At 42.7% G+C, this 24,175-nt stretch overlaps 1 protein-coding gene across 10 annotated transcripts in view; it reads right to left on the reverse strand.

Moving 5' to 3' along the window:
* Nucleotides 1-23,904, reverse strand: part of ANO1 (anoctamin 1) — a 143,843-nt gene extending 119,939 nt beyond the window's left edge. For 2 of the 10 annotated variants that reach the window (XM_077929412.1, XM_077929409.1), the window contains exon 1: nt 4,500-5,293. In XM_077929412.1, coding sequence (XP_077785538.1) covers nt 4,500-4,545 — 46 coding nt within the window. In that variant the 5' untranslated portion in view covers nt 4,546-5,293. Of the gene's footprint in view, nt 1-4,499; nt 5,295-23,882 lie in introns of those variants that run through there. The other 8 variants (XM_077929440.1, XM_077929434.1, XM_077929453.1 and 5 more) reach the window with 6 other exon arrangements.
* Between the last annotated feature and the right edge of the window lie 271 nt (nt 23,905-24,175).

Consider the following 24,175-nt stretch of genomic DNA (forward strand, 5'->3'; position numbering starts at 1 on the left):
ATATGTCAGCTCATATTTGCAATATGAAACGGTTACAGCCCAGGCACAAAGGAGATTTAGGCAACCCTCCCTCGCACCCACTGCCACACACTGAAAGAACATGTGAAGGAGGCTGTGGGATTTAGCCCCACCTTCTACTACCAGCATGAGCCATGTCCACACCCATACTGTCAGTGTCTTCTGCTGGCGTGAGAGCTCCTCCACACGAGTAAGGATCCTGGAGCAATCAGCAAGACCACTATGTGCCGATATTTGTGCAAGCAATGCTTGGATGGTGAGGAGCGTGGCCACTGTGCATGGCAGCGGTGTGACTAGCCCACACGCAACCCACAAATTCTTCTTACATGTTCTTTCAATGCTCTGAGGCTGCCATCTGAAACTCCTTATAGATTTTCCACACCAAAGAACTAGGCTAGTACCGAGCTCCACATGCAGAAGTAGAGTTCTCAGTGGCTGAAAGGGAAGAAAGAGAATGAGGGCACCCCTTTCCTTCCCCCAATATAAGTAAATAACTGCTAGGGGAAATGCTGTGCCTGGGAACACTGCAGCAGCTGGAAGTTTGTGTCCCAGCCAGCCCTGTCTTTAGCATATGCTGGGGTGCAAAGATCTGCCCAGCACCCCCAAATTTAGTTTAGCCCCCAAATTAACTTTTATTATGCTTATGTCAGACACCACGCTTACGCCGTACCTCTTGTTTTGAATGACAAGTGTTATCGTTGAGTTGACAAAGTCGAAAGTCCTTTAGTGAAACAGTAGGTATACATTTTGGCAATACCTAGGTATATATGTATTTTGTTTTTCTAGCTTGTTCAAAATTATTTATTATTTCATAACAGGTAGATAGTTAAGAGCCTCAGCGGTGGGCACCTGGCACCCCCCAGAATTCGCCCTGCACCCCTTGCACCCCCAGGTAAAGACGGCCCTGGTCCCAGCATTCATGGAAATGCAATATATGGGCCCTTGCTCCACAAGTACCTTATCCATCTCAATGATGGTCATTTGACTAGGTTTATTAACAGCCTTGGAGAACACTGTAGTAGACCAGCTTCTCCTCCTCATCAGCGCACATCTGCAGAGGTTGCGAGAGGAGCATGAGGCACCTCATGCCGCCCATCTCACCTAGTCCCATGAAAAGTCAGTGGGGCTTTTAAAAAATCTTAGAATTACCGTCCTGCAATAACATCTTCTGTATACCAATTGGTGGGACAACGCAGTTCCCATAGAAACAAAACAATGTTTTATTAATGCTGCCCGTTTCAAAGCTGACTCTGCCCTGCCACCACTTGGTAGTTCACACAAACTCAAGCTCAAGATTCAGGGGTGGGTGGGAACCAAAACAAAGGGAAGTCAACAAAAGCCACTGCTGGAATTATCAGTACCGCTTGCCTCATAGGACAACATGTCTGAGTTTGAAGGTCCATGACAGAGCAGGCAATCAGTCATCTCATTCACCCTTTCCCTTAATGAAACCACAAACTCACAAAGGAGAATGCCAATGACTCGGAGGGAGGAGCTGACTGTATTCCAAAAAGGGAAATCCTGTCCCTTTAAGAAATCTGAGTAGCCCAGAAAAAATCCACAAGATGCAACTTCTCTCTTCCTAGTAATGGAGTAAAAGGAAAAGAGCTGCTGACCAGCACCTGTTAGATACCAGGCTCTTCAAGGCTTTTAATGGGCAGCAGAACTGCTGCACATTTCAGATTAAAGGTCTCCCTAGAAGGCAGGACACCACAGTCAAAAGTAGCCAAGGACTTAGTAGAAAATCAGAGACCATGTCATTATTTATATTGGGCTGATGCACTTGGGGGAAATGGCCCCAGAGGCATTTATTGCTTGCAAGGTTTGAAACAAAATACAGTTAGCTGCTTTCTTATTTTTGCTTACTTTTGGAAGAGCAAAAATTACCTTTCTGCATACTAATTCTGGCTACCCAGATAACAAGCAAGTTATGGAGTTCAAATAGAAGGAAATCTAGTGCTAGAATTATGGTTGGGAAAGTTTGTTTGCCTTTGATGGAGTGCACAAAGCCTCCCCAACCCAGTTTCCCTCTATCTTTGCCAAATCCCAGGTTTGCTGTAGCCATCTAAGAACAGGAGCTTAAAGGAGGCAGCAGCCACAGCACAAAAAAGGGCGAGGGCTTCTCTACTCCCAGTATAATTAAAAGATAGAAGTAATAACAAAACATTGGGTTGGATCGAGATTTAGTCATGCTTAGACTAGACCCACTAAAATCAATGGGACTTAAGTCTGTCCCATTCATTTCAGTGAGTTGAGCCTAAGCATGACTAAGTCTGGATCTAAGCCATTATTTATAATTTCTAAATATTTTAAGAGAAGCAGAGCTTTAGAGAATAAGAGCGATAGCCTGACCTAGCTCTATTAGTCCAAAGGTGAATAAAGCGTACAAATTTCTTAAGATTTTAGTGCAGTCCAGTAATAAGAATACATGCCACGATACCTGTATAATATGCACTGATATATAGCATATCATGAAGGAATATTAGTAGCCCTTTAAAAATGCACACATATATAATTAGTTTTATCTCATCAACAACCTCCCATGGCAGTATGTTCCACAGATTAACTATATGTATACAGTTCTGACTTTGATTCTCTGGTAAACAGAAGAAATAATGAACATTTATAGAGACATTTTGATACTGAAATCAGTGTACGATGGATTTGCATGATATATATCTTATCTAATTATTCATGTATCTATAGATCTGTGGATATACATGCAGATAGGTAATTTACCAAAAGAGGAAGAAAATGCAAATAACATTTGCAGGCAGCTCTATATGGACACCAGCCCTTAATTTTATCAGGTAGATGCCAAGTCTAGTGCTTAATGATCAGTTAAATACCTGTTCCTTACTTGCTCATTCTCTAGTGGAGAGCTATGTACCACAGACAAACAACATGCCCCATGAGTAATGATTGTTCAGTACATTTATCAACTGACCCTTCAAACTGATTAATTAACCTATGATAGCCAGCTTCCTGTGTGTTGCCTGATCTTTTCTGATTTAAAAGCTCTCCTTCATGTTGAACCTTAGTATGAAGCTGGCCTTCTCTTCTATGCAGATCATAATATGTTAGCGGTGAATACTTAATATCGAGCGAATAAGCAGTATGTTGGTATACAGCTCAGCAGATTCATATCAGGCTAATTTCCTAAGTGTTCCTTCCTCCGCCCCCTGCTCCCCCCAGCCTCAGACACTCTGGCTGGTGAGAAATTTGATGAACACTTTGGGCTGAACGCCAGTTCAATATCTGGCTGTTTTAATAAGCAGCTTCAAGATATTGCTACTTCATGGGAATTTAAAGAAGGGAGTAGAGAGAAGGGCTCCCTATACTATTCTTAGAAGCAAACAGTCAGATTTGGCAACTTGATTACAAAGCATGGAATTTATAAACTGTGCCATTCTAAAATTACTTCATTTGTATACAGTTCAGTTGGACGGTCATGTGTTGCAAAATATTCCAGTTTAATAGCGCAGTTCTGTAACACCCACAAAATCAAAAGGAAAATTGAGCCACACAGTGGATGCTGGTTATGTCATGTGTTGTCCAGCAACTGGAACTTGTATAGGAAATGGTCACTGAAAGATGTGCATTAAAAATGTGCATGCATCCAACATGCCCTTGATTTATTTTTAAGGGGAAACTGGAGAAACTTCCAAACCCTCTTCTTCAAACTATTCAACTTTTAATGTCTAGCGATGCTTCACAGCTGCGTTAACACAGAAGCATTTTGTCTTCCCATGGGTTAATGTAATTTCCACACTACTGACTCCTTTAAGAAGTTACCAATCTATATTATACCAGGTACCATACTCACAACAAGTGTCATTGATAGCTTCCACAAAAACCTTTCTGGACCTCATCAAGTTGCACACATACTCAAGACAGAACAACTGTAAAGAAAACTCAAACACAGCTCCTTAAAACATTAAACACTACCCCAAACACTAAGAACCCCACTTCACAATCACCCCAAAAGTAAATACCATGACAATACCATATGAGCAACACCAATGTAGCTTCTTCCATTTATATTGATAACATTGTGCATTTCTCTTTGCAAGTTGCATTATATACATTTCAGCATTTAATCTGTATGTTTCTGCACGCACAGAAAGACATTCTGATGAAAACGTTGTTTCTTCCGCAGCTCAGAAGTACGACAGAAACAACGGTTTCCAAACCTAGTCAGGGATAATAAACACAGATGAGCTCCTACATCTGTGCTTGCCTTTATTTTAAATGAAAAGGCGGCTAGTGCTTTTATCTTAGCAGGACTGTCAGGACAGTCGTACACTTTTGCCAACAGTGCGGTCATTTCCCATTTATTACGAAGGTCCTTCCTCCTCAATTGGGGGGGGGGGGCAGAGAGAGCTTTAGAATAACTTGCTTTCCAGAAATAATTTCCAATGCCACCCCTGAGGTCCAAGCTCGGTGCGGATCCTTCCCCATTCCAACTCCAGCACACTTACATGACTCGCGGGGAATTCTGTGAAGATCAATGCCATCCGTCTCCATTTCTGAGCCAAGTCTGGGAGGCTGAGCCTGGCGAAAGAAATGCTTGGCGGAATCTTCTCCTTCCTTCCTTCCTTCTCTCCCCTGAGGAGTTTCATTCAAGGAGGCAACCCCACTATTGCTGCAGCAGCCCCGTCTGGGGAGCAGCAAGCATACTTGTCCAAGTAGCAGCAGCAGCTCCTACTTAGCCCGACCCATGCTCTTTCATCACGGCAGGGATGCCACCAACCGAAAGCAGCCTCAGCAATGCAAAAGAGCGGCGCGTGGGGTGTTGCACTAAGGAAGCGTCCCACCTTGGCAGCAGAAATCCCCCCACCTCAGGGGAGAAAAAAAAACCCACACCACACACACAAAACCTCGCTCGCCGCTGTCCCGGGCACGCACAAAAGTCAAGGGTGCAACCTTTGCCTGGCGCACAGAGCTCTGGCACTCATGCTGATCCCGGGGTTTGAGGAACTCCCTGGCAAAGGGAGAGGCGGGGAGAGGAACCGACTTTAAAATAGCAACGCCGCTTGGTCTCCCAGCCGGGCTCTCCCCGCTCTTGCCGCCGCCGAGACCAAAGGCAGCGGGAAAGAGGCAGCCCGCCACGTGACTCCTGCCGGCGAGGAAGAGCAGCAGCGCCGGGCGAGCGCCAAGCTGGAGGTGGAAGCGGCGGGGCTGCTGCCTCCTTCCCCGGCCAGGGGCGCGAGGAGAGCTTCTTATAGGACGCTCGCCAAGGCCAGCGTCGCGAACTCTTTGCTTAAGACGGGAGGGCGGGAAAGGGAAGGGTGGAGGCGGCGGCGGCTCCAGCCGGAGTTTCCATTATCACCCAAGCCCAGCCTTAACGGCCTCCAGCCACCACCTAAGCTGGACGCGTGGAGTTGGGCGGTTGGACAACGCTTTTTGGTGACTTTGGATCGCCTTCGCCTGCGTCACTTGCGCATGGCGTGGGGGAGCGCAGAGCCCAGCGCAGGGCCTGTTTTCTGTGTCAAGGCTGTTCGCATTTCCGTGGAGAACCAGCGAGGATAGAAAGGGCTGCTTCTAAGGGTGCGGGTCACCCACCCTATGCCAGTGCTTCATGTGGGAAATGAATGCTTAGGAATGGGGTCCTAATTCTGTGGGGGGAGAGACAGGGACACCCCTCAGTTGCAACTTAAGAGGCACCTTGAAGACTGAATATATATACTGTATACACACACACATTTTTATGTGCCTGCACCTCAGCCATCATGTGCTGCTCCATAGTTAAGAATGACAGTCTCTTGTCTCACATTCCTTTTTATTTCTGCTGTTCTGCATGTCTTTTTTCTCCTCTGCCTGCTTTTCTGTGTTGACTTACTCAAATGTGCTGGGCAGGAGCCTGGCATCAGTATTGGTCAGACGTATGCCAGGGACCCAGCATGGCCCACCGTAGCTGACACCCACCTGCACACTTAACTGGGTCAACCCTTAAAAGAAACAAAAATCCCAGATAATGCCAGGTAGCTGCATTGTGCAAAGGAGTATTCTGGAAAAACAAAAGGGGTATGCACATAGTTACCCTGTTCCGTACTGCAAGATGTAATGGTGGCTTCCAATATGGAGGATTAGGTTATCACAGTGCCTATGTCTGCCTCTACTGTTGGAGTCATTTGAAACTGAATGCCAGTTGATGGAAGTCACCAGTGGGAAGAGTGATGTTGCACAGGGTCCCTCCTTGCAGGCTTCCCGGAAACATCGGATTGGACATTGTGAAAGCAGAAGATCCTGGGCTAGTAGGGCCTTTGTTCTGATTCATCCGGCTCCTCCTTATGTGCTTTTAAGTACATGAGGGAAGAAGCCAACTTTTTATTCCTTCCCCAGTGACCCTGATGATGTGCTGTCATTTGGATTAACTTCCCACACTCTGCAGCCATCCACCATGCTGTCAGCACCACCAAAACTGCCACTCATCTCATAGCCTAGTACTGTAACTAAAATTCAGTAACTAAAATAAAAAACAGGGTGGGGTGGAATCCCAGCTCCTATTAGAACTTCCTTCAGGTGGTGTTACACATAGTTCTACAAGGGTGATGCTATCTCGTAGCTTCCTTGTAAAACACTCGAAGGCCTAGAGGAGAGTAATTTGAATAGAGACGAGATCCCATCTAGAGCTACCTATTTCCATCTATGTTAGTGTGGCTCAGTCACTTCCTCAGCTACAGAGCAATGTGCTTTGGCACAAATCTCAGATGCAGTTTCGGATGCCAGTGTCAGGCTGTTTTCATGCTCAAGCACTAACTCAGAGGTGTAGGAAACTGAAGCAGGAGGATTCTCTCCATTGACAACACACAGAATCACACTATAGACAGATAGGGGCCTTGCAGGCATCTCACTTTGTAGTGTGAACCGTTATAGAGAGTGAAGCCCTCTTGAGGTGTTTTAGACTAACAAAACATGGGAAGGGGCCAGCAAAGACACATTAGCTCCACATACACACCTGTTTCCATTTCAGTCACATTTGCATGTGCCTTTTGGGTTCCTTGCATGCTCTAGACTTCATTGGGCCATCCAGCTCAATATCATTTGCATTGATTGAAACTGCTTTCCAGGTTCTCTGGCAGCGGACATTCCCAGCCCTAGCTGAAGATGCCAGGGATTGAACCTGGGATGACTTCTGCTGCTGGGCAGCATCTGCTTTTAGAGGTGTGGGAGGAGCACCAGCCACTTTTTCTTTTTCAGAATAAGAGGCTGTGGAGAGGCCTCATGTGGATCATAACCATTGCACATGAAGTCGGAAGCTGAAGTCTCTCCTCCTTGTGCTATTTTCCTCCCAAAAATGTCCACCCCAGCAACTGTTGCCCCTACAGCAGGGTGGGGTGGCACTGCTCACCTGAGCTGTCAGTCGCAACGCTGCTGCTTTATTTCACAATTCTGCAGCTCCATAGAAATCTGGGACATGTGGATTTATACCTCCTGACTCCCCGCATCCCTTAAATGGAATCTCCTATAATTTATGGAGATTCACTCTTCTGAAATACCAAATGTTTCAAATAATGGTTACTCTTCAAAATGTGTGATCTATGACGATCCTACCACTCACTGTTTTTCTCCTACTGGAGTTGGAACACAGTGAACTTGGAGGTCTTGAGGGGGGGCGGGTGAGGCATCTCCTGTATCGAGTTTCATAGACAAGACATCATAAGGCAGTGTGGGAAATATTATCAATTTACGGCTCCTCCAGATGACCTGCTTATTCAGCATTCATCCTGATTATTATTATTTTGCACAAAACTTACTTGGTTGTCAGACTATGTCCGGTCTTTTTTTTTTTTTTTTTTTTACTGAGTAGTCATTCTTATTTGTTTAAAGGGGTGAGTGGTTACATAACAGTGAGTGTTTATTCTGTATTCATCCTGATTTGTGTGCTTGCACCTAGCAGGGTATTTAGACATCTTCCCATTCTTCATTTGTTCATCCCACACTTTTATTTTTCATTTCCCTGTCACTTTCCAAACTGCTATCAGCCCCCTTTAAAAAAAAAGTTGATTTGTTACACTGGGGCAATAAATCTAATTCCATAAGCCCAAATTTCCGGTATGTACTTGAATCCCTCCTGCAAACTGCTGACAGTCTGGAGACACTTGCCTATGGAGCAGGAATGCTTCAAGAGCTTTCAAAACAAGCATTCAACTAATTCAAAAATCCATATTGCTTTTGCCACAAGCTGAGCAATATTCCACTGAATAGTCTTACTTTGCACATTTGCATTTTGTCCTTCCTCCAAGGAGTTGAGTGTGGCATATATGGGTTTTACCTCACTTTATCAAAGCAATAAAAAGAATCAAATAGTTGTATATAAAAAATAGCAAATGGCTGTGTAGAGACCTGTATTGTGTGTCTACACAGTGCTTTGTCGGGGTGCAGCTTTTACAATCAAAACGAGGGACCTGAATCTTAATACTGTTTGGATAGTATGTTTCATAAAGGGAGTAGACCTGCATCCAAACCCAGTTTAAAATGACAAAAACAGACTCTCAGCTTCAACTGGGAATAAAGGATGCTGTCTTTTTCTACACTGTTATGCCATCACAACAGATCTGTGAGGTAGATTAGACTGAGAGACAGTGACTTGCCCAAGATGAGCCGGTGAACTTTATGGTGCTGTTGTGTGTGCTTGTGTTGAACCCCAGACCATGTCTGTTTCTTTACCGCTCCACACTGGCATCCCAGTCTGTACCTATCTCAAATATGTGTCCTAAGCACAGACCTGGTTTTCTTCATTCTTTTCCCTCACTGCAGGGAATTGCTAATTTCTAACTGAAATATGAAAGGCTCTCCTGCGGATGCCAAGAAGAGACTCCCCCACCCGAGCTTGGCTGCAAGAACATTAAAGGAAGGTTGATGGCGCCTTCTTGTGTATCCATAAAACTTGGCGAGTGACATCCACAGATAAATATAATAAATTCAGCCAAGTCTACCTTAAACAAAGCAGTTTGCAGGGGGGAACTGACCTTGGGCATTTGAGCAACAGTGCCCCTGAATGATAGCAGCAGCTGACATGTGCAGGGAGGATTCCTCTTTAAAGGTCACTAACATACTTTGCCAGCAGGCTGCAGGAGAACAGGCAGCTACTGGAGACCACAGGCTTCTAGCCCAGGAGGGGAAAGAGGTGGGCTTTGAGACCACATCCTCCCCAAGTGAAGGCAACTGAGAGATCCTGTGTGCATGCTGCCACTAAGGACTGTTGGGTGAAAGATAATTAAGAGGTCTTGTTAAGAGGGTTCATCTTGGTATCTGCAAAGTGAAATGCCACTTAGAAATAGATCATTTATTTATCGATATTGATTTTTTTTAATGACTGTGCATTTCGATGAAATGTAAATTCTTCCTGTCTTCACCCCCTCTCCCCCCTGCCCATGTCATTGTGTTTATTTAATCCTCTATCTAACCTAAGTTTGATTATTTTCTCAACTATATCAGTTTTCATAAATAGCTGAGCCACTTTGCAGGAGGTCTTATTATTTATAAACACATTAGCAGTTCTTGAGCTCAAGATCTAGCCAGAATGTTAGAAATGTTCTCACACACAGGATTTGCTAACACAGTGTCACGTGATGCAGCGCGGCAGAGCTGGCCAGGATATAAACCTCCAGTGGTCCTCTTGCCAGGGATTCATCTGCTTGGAAGTTAGGGCATTCAAAGAGCGTTTGGAGAGATCTAAAGTAGTTTCTACCAGCAGTACAGAAGCCAAACAAACAGTTTTAAGGTGTCCTTCTCTTATAGTAATTCAGAACTAGCATTTCGAAACTGCATCTGATGTAATCGTCTGCAGGTAAGCAGAGTGGCATAAAAGATATCCAGAGAAGAAAGTGAAAACACCACAGGTTGATGTCAACCCCCATAAACATCCTGTCCATGGATGGCAATTGGCCACAGCTGGAGTAAGGCAACTATGGTGTAATAGAGCATTTAGTATGTCTAACTGCACTCCGAAATTTTTTCTTTTTTAGCCACATATCAGCGGTCTAAAAAACCAATGGTCTTGCTCAATTTTTTAAAAATTTCGCAATGAACTACAAGCCTTAACATTTTCAGGGCATTTCTTAGTTATTTGGGCTGCCACAGAATAGATCTTTCTACTTAAGAATATTTTCGTTCCTTTCCCCTCTCCAGTTTCTACAGATGCCACAACTGTGTAGATTTCAAAGCAAATCGTATCACACAATTAAGAAAAGCTACCAAACATCATGAAAACGTGATCGTATTTGAACTGTAAGGGGAAACCCTTGCTTTGTCTTAGCCTTAGAACAAGGATGTTCTGTTGTTACCACATCTTAAAGTATACCATGTATAGTATTACTTCTAGCATAGTTTCAGTCTTCTCCTTTACCTTTCCCCTTCACATTCCTTCCCCATACGTGACAGCCAGAATGCTGGTGGGAACTGAGTGTTCTGATTTTATTGTGCTGGTTCTATGAAACTTGCACTGGCTACCAATCAGTTTTGGGGTTCAACTTGAGGTACTAGTCTTAACCTTTAAAGCTTGGGAACTGGGTACCTCAGAAATCGCCCTGTCCAATTTGTCCCTCCCCACCTCACCCACTTGAATCATCATTGGTGGGCTCTGCTTCAAATCCCTTGTCTTGGTGAAGTGAGGATGGTGTCAAATTGGGTGGGCCATTTTCTGCTATGGCACCTAACCTTGCTGAGTGAAGTCTGTCAGGCCTCATCAATATACTGCTTTAGGTGGTTGTTAAAGGCCTGGATCTTTTAAGAAAGTCCTTCCATTCATTAAGTTATCTTTCACAGTCTTGGTTCTATATTACTGTTGTGGTGCATTAGATATTGTTAATTTATTGATTTCAGTATGTACTGAATATCCATTTTAGTGATTCAGCTTGGTTTTTTTTCCTGCTTTCATTACTCTCTGTTGGCTGTCTTGAATCTCCTTGGAAAAATAGGTGGTTCAGCTGAGGAGGAGGAGGAGGAGGAGTTTGGATTTGATATCCCGCCTTTCACTCCCTTTAAGGAGTCTCAAAGCGGCTAACATTCTCCTTTCCCTTCCTCCCCCACAACAAACACTCTGTGAGGTGAGTGGGGCTGAGAGACTTCAAAGAAGTGTGACTGGCCCAAGGTCACCCAGCAGCTGCATGTGGAGGAGCGGAGACGCGAACCCGGTTCCCCAGATTACGAGACTACCGCTCTTAACCACTACCCCACACTGGCTCTCACCAGGTTTATCACCACTGTGAGAAATGGGCCAAAGCAGGGGCCGTTAGAAGCTGCTATCATAATTAGCATTAGAAAGACTTGGCATTAAATTTCCGATTGCCACTACTGGCACAGTTAATTCTACTTTGAAAGAAAGGTCTTGAGTGGTCTTACATTCACTTTTAAGTTTGATTCACTTTGCTTTCATGTTCACAGTGGTATTTAAAACAATCTTTTTCAAAAGGAATTTGATAGTTGACATGATTGCATATAAAAGACTGTTCCTATAAATATATAAATCATGGTCATTTTAAAATATGGGCTTTTTCGAACAAAATGTAATCCTCAAAGACTTAGCAAAAAAGTAAAATGAGCTTGGGTTTATTTTTAATACCCATTATTCAGTTCATTGTAACTTTTATGGTTCATTGTGCAAATATGGATTTAGATAACTTTGAAAAATGCACATTATTTACTTTATTAGAGCCACAGTACAGTATGTGATGTTCTAGATTTGTGATAAATTGAAGCCTAGCGTTGCTGCATTTTACGCCTTCATATGTGAGCCGAGGCAAAATCATGACCTCTGTACCAAAGAGAATGAATGACCTTTGTCCTAACTTCATGCTTGATGAAGAGGCACGGCAGGTGCAATATGATGTTCAGTAGATAAAAATATTTTGGGAAGGATATTTCATATTATTTTGAGATGGTTAAAAAGCTCAAGATTTTGTTTTTTAGCTCTTAATAACTTTCAAAAAAATAATTGCACTGGCAAAGCAAAACGTCAGAGAAACTAACTGCAGTGCCTACATTCTGTGACTTGGTGGGCAACCTGTGGCCTTCGTGTTGCCCTTTTCCAATTCCATATGGGTGACAGAGGGGGGAAATTAGGTAACTAAAAGAGAGAAGTGGGTAGGAGGTGAGGAAAGAAAGAGAAGGCGATGGCCCACTTTTGGCTTGGTAAAAGGTAAAGGTAAAGGTACCCCTGCCCGTACGGGCCAGTCTTGACAGACTCTAGGGTTGTGTGCCCATCTCACTCAAGAGGCCGGGGGCCAGCGCTGTCCGGAGATACTTCCGGGTTACGTGGCCAGCGTGACATCGCTGCTCTGGCGAGCCAGAGCCGCACACGGAAACGCCGTTTACCTTCCCGCTAGTAAGCGGTCCCTATTTATCTACTTGCACCCAGGGGTGCTTTCGAACTGCTAGGTTGGCAGGCGCTGGGACCGAGCAACGGGAGCGCACCCCGCTGCGGGGATTCAAACCGCCGACCTTTCGATCGGCAAGCCCTAGGCGCTGAGGCTTTTACCCACAGCGCCACCCGCGTCCCTTTGGCTTGGACTCCAGAATAAAAGGTTGCTTACCCCTGTCCTATGGGGAAATTGTGTGCAGTTTCTAAGTCCCATGATCAGTATTCTTCTCACAGAAAAAGACTGACCCCTTCCCATGGCGCACTTCTGAAAATCTGCTTCAGAAGATTAGGAGATCTTCCAGAAAAAGCACAGGGGACTACCACAAAGAGGGCGAATTAGCAAAAATCAGGCTCACTTGCAAGAAGCAGAACTGTCCTTTCCAGTCACACAGAGCACCACAGAGTATCGTAAGGGAGTCCCCAATCCTTATGGGTAAAGTTGGAGAACTCTGAACCAGCCTTAACAGCAGACTGTTGGAAGTCCTATATAAACTGTTCTGAGCATTCTAAGGGTCTAGGCTGGTTATTGTACTGAATCATGTTATGCATAGATGGCTGGTTCTTAAAGAACCATCTAAAAGGGTTGGAAAATGAAATGACATTGTATAGCAAAGCATGGTTTGGTACATTTCTGGAGTACTCTTTTTAAAAACCATGGAGGGTCTATGCACAATAGACTTATGAAGAAATATATAAACAAGTTTAATTCATTTCCCAGCCAAATTTATAATAGCTGTAGGATGTTTTAGAAGAAAATGAATCTTCCAAGTAGACACACTGCATCTATAATACTGCAAAAGAAAGAGTTGTGTAAGTCACCAGAACATGTGTCTTTATCAGATATCTAGTCCTTCCAAATCACTCCCTTTCTGCTTTTCTGACACAGGCTTTTTGATAATTATGTTGTTTTAAAACTGCCTTTGAAGCATTTCATCTGCAGTGTAAGATTTGTTTTATGGGCAAAAATGAGTAATAAACTCAACACCACTAAAAAGAACATCAGTGTTCTGGATTAATGGGTACAATGTGAAATGCTGATAACATTCCAACAAGAGTTCTGGAAAACAACACTACAGGTACAAGAAGGGGCAAGTATTATCCTAATTGTTTCTGAAAAAGGCACTTAATTGACACTGAACTTTGTATGACACAAAATCAAACTCATTCATTCTGGAAAGTGCTTCATCTATTTATTATATATCAGGCTAGTTGGTTCTGTTCTGCCAAGGTTTTTTGTGCCGACAGTAGTTTAGAACCTAAGCCATAATTTTAGCCACAGACGAACCATGTTTTAGAGTAGCCTGCCTCCTTTTACCTTCCATCTAGGCAAAGTGATGGTCTGTTAATTCAGACAGCACACCAAACTATCTTCTGGTTTTGTATTCTGGTCTGCTGATGGATCACAAACTATGTTTTTTTTCATTCAGACCTCACACTAAACCATAGTTTAGCTTCCTTTAAACCATGGTTTAAAGGTGTCTGACTTGAGCCAGCATCTTGAGCCAGCCATACAGCAATATATTATGGATAGACTGGGTATATAAGCCATAGACCTAGGATGGGAGACTTTCTGGAGCCAAGGGCCATGTTCCCTCATGGGCAACCTTCCTGGAGCCATACATCAATGGTGAGCATGGCAAAAGCAGATGAGGCCAGACACACACCACACTCCTCTACCCAGGCAAGCAAGAAGTATTATCCCAGTTCAAGGAATCATTCCAGCTAGGTAAAATTAGAGGAGGTGGGTACTTAGCAGGATAAGTAAGGATTGTGATCTGTGTGTGCAGCCTGGACAGAGCCCCAAGGGCTGGCTAGAGAGGCCTGGAGGGCCACATTTGGACAGCAGGCCTGAGGTTCCTCACCCTTGCTACAGACATCATACAAGGCTTTAGAGACTGTTTGGAAATGGTGCATGCTACATGACAAAGGGATATCCCTTGAAATTGCACCAATACTCCTAGCATCAAGAAAGAAAGAAAAGAAAGGCATATTCTCAGTCCGATGACCCAAAAGCATTAAAGCATGATTACCCTTCTGTCTTCAACGAGGCCTGGCAGATTGAGAGGGGGGAGGATGCAGTGAGGTGATATATGTTTGCCTACTCAAAATTAGTCTGCTCTCTTGAGATGCAGTTGAGGTAGCATTTATTGATGTATCAATTCCCAGCCCAGTTGGCTTGTGGATGTGGAATTGCTCGGGAAGGGGAGGCAGTGCACCTTGTCCTTATCCTCAGGTGGCAAAATGTATTGGGCAAGCCCTGAATGTAAGTATTGTGATGCAAGATGGTTTAGAAAGCCTTTCTGTGAGTCACACTCACAGGTTGTAATCAGTCCCGGCAATCTGTGGTTTAGATAGTATTCTAAAGAAAAGGTTTCTGATTTTTAGTAGAATCATGCCCAAGGTAAATAATAATAATAAAAACCACCCACCACAGGAATAACCACAGGAAGCACAGTGACTCTAGACACTACTGAGTCATAGTCTCTTAGATCCCTCCTTGATTCCAGGGAAGAATCTTTATCCCACCCTAAGCTGCACTGGCTCATTAGGTGAAAACAATCCTACTTCCTGCAGCTGCCACCCACGTTCATGCCCTTGTTCTTCTATATCCAAAAGTTAGATAGCTGATATGGTAAAGCAGAAGGTGTGCACGTAAGAAGGGTGGGGGGATATACCGTATTTTTTGCTCTATAAGACGCACCAGACCACAAGACTGGTTTTTGGAGGAGGAAAACAAGAAAAAAAATATTCTGAATCTCAGAAGCCAGAACAGCAAGAGGGATCGCTGCGCAGTGAAAGCAGAAATCCCTCTTGCTCTTTTGGCTTCTGGGATAGCTGCGCAGCCTGCATTTGCTGCATAAGATGCACACACATTTCCCCTTACTTTTTAGGAGGGAAAAAGTGAGTCTTATAGAGCAAAAAATACGGTAATTCCCAAACTAGTACATGTTTGATAAACGCCCTTTTTACAGTGTATTTTTCAAAGAATGTCACTCACTTTCCTGCCCAAAACGTATACTTACTTTCAGTTTATACAGAAATGGATAGTAGAATCATAAAACTGTAGATTTGGAAAGGATGTTAAGGGTCATCCGGTCCAATTCCCTACAATTCAGGATCTCAACTAAAGCATCCATGACAGATGGCCATTCAACCTCTGCATAAAAACTTCCAATGAAGGGCTGCTCTCTGGATTGTTGAAACTCTTCTTAGCACAACCTGATCCAACATATCCCTTGAATTCTGTGATTGCTAGCCAGAAAGTGCATATAACAAGAGGTATGTGTACATAGGTGGATTCCTGTGTACCCACATTAGCTTCTAGAACTAGAGTAAGAGCCTCCACCCCCCCCCCCAAACAAGGCACAATATGCTAACAATATGTGCCCATTTTGGCATGAATCCACAGCACTGGCCCCATGCCACCCTCCGCTACTAATGACAGCGTGGATGAAGGGGCAATGTGGGATGATGCAGCATGGACCACAGAAGTCAGATGCTCATTTAATACCTCCCCACCCCCCGCAAGGAACAGTTCATGCAGATGCACCACTTGGCAGTAAATTGATACAGTCAAGAAAGGTTATTGGAACAGCTATTAGTGTTTTATTGATTTGCTAGCACAATACATATTTTATGTCCACATTTTCTCTCTCTCTCTCCTCTCTCCTTACATTGTTCCAGTGAGCTCAGAAGGGACTATTTGTGCACCAGGACTCAGTGAGGGCATGCGTCTCAATCTGGACCTCAATAACAAACACATTACAAAAACTGCAGCAAGGTATTACAAAAACTGTTCCTGAGGTATCAAATATTTGGATTTTTTTTAAAATAGAAATGTAAAGTTGATTATTATGTGTTACAGTACTGCTCTCTGCCTGAGGCAAAATCTCCTGTAAGCAAATGCTGCTAATAGATGTGATTCAACCCTAGAAGACTGCCATATACAGAGCAAGTCAGATGGTCGCGGGGAGAGTCCATGGCAGAGAAGCTGCCACTTTTTAAGCCCATCAGGCTCATGTTGGCAAGGGCAGAAAGTTTCTATCTGTGGTACTTCTTCTCCTCCTTCCTTTTTTTTGGTACTTGGTTTTCCTGTTTTATTTACCTTCCCATTGGTTTCAGTGAATTGATTTATTCTTTTCCACACTGGAGGAACAAGAAGACTTTGGATCCTGTGGATCAAAGTCCCCTGTCACACACCCCTTTTCATTCCCTGCCACAATCAGAGGACCAGCGCCAAAGCAGTGATGGTGCTGGAGCATGGCTAATGGTCAGGGATGATGGAAACTCTGAACCAGTAGTAACTGGAGTGCCACATGTCCCCAGCTGTAGGACCAGATCTGTGTAGGCCACAACTTGGTTTATTAATACACACTCAGATACTTTGAGAAAATGAACTATGACACCTTCCTTAGGAGAGGATGGAAATCTTGCCACCCAGCCACCAGCTGCTTTCACATTCTTTCACTGACACTGAGATCCAGCACCGAGGGCCTTCTGGCAGTTCCCTCATTGCGAGAAGTAAGGTTACAGGGAACCAGACAGAGGGCCTTCTTGGTAGTGGCGGCCACCCTGTGGAACACCCTCCCTTCAGATGTGAAGGAAATAAGTAGCTATCCTATTTTTAAAAGACATCTGAAGGCAGCCCTGTTCAGGGAAGTTTTTAATATTTAATGCTGTATTGTTTTTAATACTTGACTGGGAGCTGCCCAGAGTGGCTGGGGGAAACTCAGCCAGATGGGCGGGGTATAAATAATAAATTATTATTATTATTATTATTATTATTATTATTATTATTATTATTATTTCACATGGTCATCTTACAAATGATGCACCTGCCTACTTTACTGAACTTTGCATTTCCCAATGTATCCATTTTTGATGCCTCAGGAGTATATAAAATTTGTGGCAAACATTTGGTAGAACTGGTCTGCAGAGTGTCATATAAATTGCTTCAGAATTAATATAGTTCAACTTTCATTTTTTAAAAAAGTTTTAGAATTTCAGCCTTTTGATTTTCAGCTCTTGATTCTAGCTTCTGGTCATCAAGTTAAATATATATTTCTTTATTCAGAAACACAGTCATTTCATTAAATAAATTATGACCCTATAGTGCCAATTTAACTCACCCCATATTGATTGTATGCAAAAAAAAAAAAAAAAAAAAAAAAAGGACTTCCTTTGAAAGTCTTGGAGAATTCTTTCACAGACAAACATAATTATTTGAATGGTTATGCAGTCTGGCTCTCAAGATTTTGACCTTAAATACTATCCTGCCCCATCTATCAATTTGCCTGACTATAATATTTATACTCCACCTTTCCACTATTAAAAAAACCAAAAAACTTGAAGCAGTCTGCAATTACTGAGGCCGACCCACCCATGGGGCAAGGTGAGGCAACTGCCTCAGGGGGCAAGATCCACAGAGGCAGCAGATCTGAGCTCTAAAGAATGCATCTGTTGCTGCTACGGTGACAGCAGTAGCTGTGGTGCTCTTCTTGGAAGCCATATCTGCCACCTTGGCAATGCCCCTGATTCAGAGCAGGCCCTTTCTCCCCCGCAACAGCCTTTGATACCTACTTCAGTTTTCAGGTAAGATTGACTTGATTCTCACCATGTTTCTGATGTAGATTTTCACTCACCCCTTCTTCCCTGGTGGGGGAAAATGCCATTTTGTGGTTCGCCTCAGGTGCCAAAATGTGGCCCTGACAATTACATTCTATAAAATCACAGTCTCAAAGAAACTGGGTGGCAATATCAGAAATCAACATCTTTCATAAAAACTGTGAACAAATTAAAACCTTGGACAGACATTCAAAAGAGAATATTTTTGGAGACAGTATTCCACGATCAGGACACTACCGAGAAGGAGGCTGAATCCCTGGTCACCACCATCGTGCTCTCCAAGGGCAAAGATAATTAGAGCAAGGCTTCTGAATGAGCAGGATCATGGAGGAAAAATCTTGCTCTTTTACCCTTAGAGCAGGGACAGCCAATGTGCTACCTTCCAGATATTTGTTGGGCTACAACTCCCATCATCCCTGACCATTGGCCACCTCAGCTGAGGCGGATAGGAGTTGTATTCCTACGATATCTAGAAGCACTAGGTTGATTACCCCTGATTTAGAGAGGGTACTGGTAAATATGAGGCCTTCTGAGTCCTATCCATCCGCCCACTGAAGATGGACAGCTCCGTTTCCTTGCCGATATTTTATTCTTTTCACTTCACCTTGTTTCATGAAGTGCCAAACCACACATTAAGTGGAAGACCCATACTAGATTTCCCTGATGTTGTCAATTTTACTTTAAAGGTGCCAGGGGACTCAGGCTGCCAATTTAATCAAGGCACTGCCACAGAGGTGTTATTTAACTCTTTCTCTCCATAATATGTTCCCAGTCTAATGTCGCCATCCCCCTACAGCTTTTGTTAGTTCCATAACAAATAGGGGTACCCGAATCCCATCCCCCCCAAAACCTAATGGCAGTTTGCACAGGGGTAATGCATATCAGGAAAACAGTACCAAGAGGAGATTTAAAATGTGTATGTTAACACACAGTGACTTCAAATGGCTTGGGTGTCATGCACTCAGAGGTCATAGAAATGGGCTCTAAAGTATTCAGACTTCAGGTCAGATTTTCTGTAGCCATTTACTTTGAAAACATTCTGTTCACCTTGATTATTTTCTTTCTTAATAAGAATATAAATAAGAAATAATAAAATGTGATCTTAAGAGAATCATCTGTCTTGAACATTTCAAGATGAAATAAACTCCTTTCAGCAAAATATATGCTCAGGTGTATTACTTATTACCAGTTCGTGGAGCCTTAAACAACAGCTAAATATGATGCATTGTTTTAAACACAAGGGGGCACTAAAAAGCTAATCCTTCTCAATAGTATTAGAAAACACTTCACTGATCCTCAAACATCTCCGAAAATGAGTGTGAGCGTTACATCAAAAGTGGTGGCATAACATGGACCTTTTCACCAATTTGGTATAAACTGCTGGAAAAGCCACCTTGTGTGGCACATTTAATTGAAACAGTTTCTCTTGTAATGGCCAACTGGCTGAGCAATAAACCTGAAGTCTTGGACTGATTATTTTTACTATGAGGGAGGATTTCCACTCCAGCAGTTTTCCTGGTAAAAGAGAAAGTTTGTATCTCCCAAAGTCAGCATGGAGATTCGCTTGCCAGCCAAAACCCGGCCCAGAGTTATGTTTAAGCCATGAGACGATGTGCACATGTTATACATTGGATTGAAGACGTTGCATTCACAGTTATAGAATAACAGCAACACCACAGAGCTTAACGTTTAATGCCTCTGTGTGGAATAAATTGCCCCAAGCAATTCTGCACATCCTGGGCACGCTCCAGCAAAAATTAGTCATTGCTCCTTCCCTTTGAAAGTGAAGGGATGGGAGTGAGTCACCAGACTAGCTTAATTCCTATTAAATCGGACTTAGTAATGATTGACTTTAGCTGGATTGTACCCACTGCATATTGCATATTCTATGCAGCAGTAATATTTGGCGCTCCTGGACAGAAGGAAGAGGAAGGCTGGGGGGACTGGCTGTTGCAAACAGTCTGGTGAAACTTCCCGACTATCTCTCTAGCACCGCCCTCTGCTTAAGAGGCAAAGCCACACCAAGATACCAAGTAGAAATCTATGTGTGCACTCTTTAGGCTCAACTTGTGTCACACTTGACCCAAACTCTGACCACCATAGGCATATAGAGTGCTATGAGTGTTGGGGCAGGAGCACGTACATGTTCTTTTTCGAAACCTCAAAAAAGAAGAAGAGACCTCTCTGGAGCAGCAACAACTGAGGTAAAACAAAAAAAATTCCTTCCAGTAGCACCTTAAAGACCAACTAAGTTAGTTCTTGGTATGAGCTTTCGTGTGCATGCACACTTCTTCAGAGGTATCTGAAGAAGTGTGCATGCACACGAAAGCTCATACCAAGAACTAACTTAGTTGGTCTTTAAGGTGCTACTGGAAGGAATTTTTTTTGTTTTGACTATGGCAGACCAACACGGCTACCTATCTGTAACTGGAACTGAGGTAAGAGAAAGAGATGGATTGGTGATTTCATCTGTACTCAGTTAATAAGGGAATATTCCCAGGGAGTGGAGGAGGGGGGGAGGATAAGGAAGAAAACAAGCGCCAATGAAACTGACAATTATTTCCCCTGACCTTTTCAGTTTCACCAGAAATGGAGGGGGAGATGGAAATAGCAGTGGTGAAACTGACAACATGTATAGACGCACACACACACACCCAGAACGAGTGGGTGGAGTCATTCCTGGATGTGTTTGGAAAAACTGCTGGGCGGAGAGCAAAAAATGAGCTTCCTTCACAGAAGACACACATAATTGAAGAACCTTAATCTGATTCCTGCATGGTCATCAGTTGATTTAAAAATCTGACACAAGCACATTTATAGCTATTTCTAGCAGTTTGGAAGCGATAGGCCCCCTCTAGATGGCCTGTTCATTCATCCTGATTTGCTTGCACAAAGTTTACTAGATTATAGCCAGTCTTTATTGAGCATTTGTTCTGATTTGTTTGTGGGATGGTTATATGACAATAGGCATTTGCCCTGCATTCATCGTGATTTGCTTGCAGAGCGTTTATACGTCTTCTTGTTAGCCGCTCATTCATCCACACACTTTTGTTGCATTTCTCTGCTACTTTCCAAACCACAAAATGTCAAATCTTTTTTAAAAGTGGGTTTGTTGCTCTAGGACAACAGCAGCCTTTACTCCACTTGCAACTGTGCATGCCAAATGTTCTGCTGATGCACTTGAATCCCTTCTGCAAAACTGTGAGAGTCTGATGGTGCCCTTAGTCCTTTGCATAACACATGTACTTTGATTTTACCCTCATCATCCCAATCTTTCTTTCTCATCCTGTGAAAGTTTGTAAAGTTACACATGGAAGTGTCCATAATATCAGTTTTTATTTCCAGTAGAGTGGTACCTTGGAAGTCGAACGGAATTCATTCCAGAAGTCCGTTCAACCTCGAAAAAGTTCAGAAACCAAGGTGCAGCTTCCGATTGGCTGCAGGAAGCTCCTGCAGCCAATCAGAAGCCGTGGAAGCCACATCGGACGTTCGGGTTCCAAAGAATGTTCGCAAACCAGAACACTCACTTCCAGGGTTGCAGGGTTTGGGAGCCAAAACGTTCTACTTGCAAGGTGTTTGGGATCCAAGGTACGACTGTATTTCTAATGCAAGATATACTATCTGAAAAGTGCAGTGTTTAAATGAAATGACAAGGCTATCTTTTTTTTGCTGGAGTTGAACTGCTGTAAAACTGTGGTTTGGTGTTTGCATGTTTTGCACTTATCACATGGGACTTGTAATATTTCCCTTCAACCATATCCTGTTATCTTAGGCATTTTTTTAAATGCAGGATTCCTTATTAAAATTCTCAAGATAGCTGTCTATCAAGCCCTCTGGCTGACTTTGCACTCAGAAATGGAATAAGACCTCTCCCCTGGATCAGACACAGGAAACCTTTGACTCTCTAAATGCTGTTGAAGTGCAGTCTCATTGTCCCTAACCATTGGCCATGCTGGCTAGGATGGAAGAGAGTTTTAGTCCCGCAACATCTGGAGAGTCACAGGTTCCCCATGCCTGCCCTAGATGAACACCTGTTCTTTTTTTCAAAAAACCTCTTTTGCCACGTAGGTTTGAAACAAGACACTTCTGTGTGTATTTGTGGTTATTGGTGGAGTGCAAAGCGCTGTAACTACCCCCAAATTTGCCAGGTACATCTCAGGTGTTCCATATTGAATGGCTAAATCAGTTTTACCACAGATTCCACTCCTAGTTCTATATGCCATAGATTATTAAGTACACCTAGAAGGGAGATTGAATTTGCCACCGTGGAAATAGTCATGAAATCCTAAACTACCAACATTTTGAATTCTGAAAACCTGCCAAAAGCGAGAGGAATTACATACAGAGGTGGTGTAGAAAGTCACTTTAGCTCTTAAAAGATTCAACACATTCCAAACCATTTCTCTTCCATTCCAGATGTTTTATTTCTACCTTCAGCTTTTTCAAAGCAAAATGAGATTTTATTCCTTGCTGTTTCTCTACATCCTTGCTTATATTGCTGACTATATTTTGTTAGAGCATCTTGGGTTACTTAAACTACGTTACAATGTTTATACATATGTATTGCACAGGATTTCATAGACCACTCAGGCAGGGTTCTTTGCATATATAAAGTCGGTTTCATAGCTGCAGAGTCACTTCAAGACAAGATTTCCTCCCCACCCCCACAGCCTCAGGGATTGCCATTTAATAGCAAGAGTGCCTGCCCAGAAAAGGCTAACACAATTGTTCCCCATAGTTTGGGATCACCACAGACATCCCTTGAAAAGTTCGGACATAAAATATACACCACACATTTAACACACATTTAAAGAATCCTGGGAATTGTAACTTTCCCCACAGAGTATTTTTAATTTAATTTAATTTAAAGCACAAAGTCATGTGCTTTAAATGTGCATTTGTTGTGCTTTAACTGTATGGTGGATCAGCCAGAAAGAAGCTCCTTCTCATAGTAGCCAGAGGAAAAAAATCCTGCTTTGCTGAATGTTGTCTTGGTTCAAAGTTCTTAAAAGGGGCAGAAGTGTTTTTCTTTTCAAAATATGGTCACTGTTATTCACGTTTAGGAGTAAGCCTGCTATCTTTACTAGGGAGATAGCCATGTGGCAGCATGATTCAGAAAAGAAAAACAGTAACCCGAGGACTTTAGCAATTCCTTACATTTAAAGAAAAAGGCCCTTGGTATATCTATTTTCCACAGAGCATTGATTAGTTCTACTAAAATAATCTGGGTGTCATCTGAATAGCCATACAACTAAATAACCTTGTGCTTAATAATACCAGTTTTAAAAGAGGACTACAGTATGTTGGTTTTAAAGGTGCTTTTGTAGAGAACGTAAATATACAATAAGCCATTCCTACTAGCCCAAACAGTTATCACATTGTCAATGATCTGTCATTCAGTTTCCTTCGTTTTCCAAGCAAACTCGTTTTGCTATCTGGATTAAAATAAAACAGTACAGCAAAATAATCATTTGCCTAAGAAACCCTGCAAAAACTGTTTCAAATCCAGTATCTTCTTTCTTCAGACAGAGCACTCCAGTTCATGGTGTTAGGCTCTTATCTATATTATTTGTTCTAATGCATTTCTTTCATTCAACTGACGTCAACTGAACCTTTCATCTTGAAAGAACAATTTTGTACTAAAGCATGTTGTTAGTATAATTTTACCAGTAAATGCATTGTGATTTTACATATGGAAGTTAACTGTGTGTAGCCATCAATATTTTCAGGTAATGTTAATATTAAAAGACATTCCTATTGATAAAATGTACATGGAAATTATGAAACTGACTTTAACCTCCCAACCCCCTGCTACAAAAACATACATGAACTTGTAGTCATTGAAGATATTACAATGGAGCAGTTGTCTTACCTGTTAACAAGTGAGTGTAATACATTTTTCAGAAAGGGCAAGTTTGCTTTCTGTCCCAGTACTCCTCTCTGATAGTAGACTGTTCCAGAAATGAAAGACAAAAATGGAATTGCATCAGAAAACATGAAGGTAATTAAGGTGTGGCTCAGAGGTTTTTGGTTTTTTTAAAAAAGTGGCTTTGTAAGTTTTGAACGACTTTCAATTAATGTTCAGTGACATTTGTAAATAAGTTTCACCTGATTTGCACAAGCTGCCCAACCACGCTTTAAAATTATGTTTGATTGAGGGTTTGA

This window comes from Podarcis muralis, chromosome 1, assembly GCF_964188315.1.
Source record: "Podarcis muralis chromosome 1, rPodMur119.hap1.1, whole genome shotgun sequence".
Classification (NCBI taxonomy): domain Eukaryota; kingdom Metazoa; phylum Chordata; class Lepidosauria; order Squamata; family Lacertidae; genus Podarcis; species Podarcis muralis.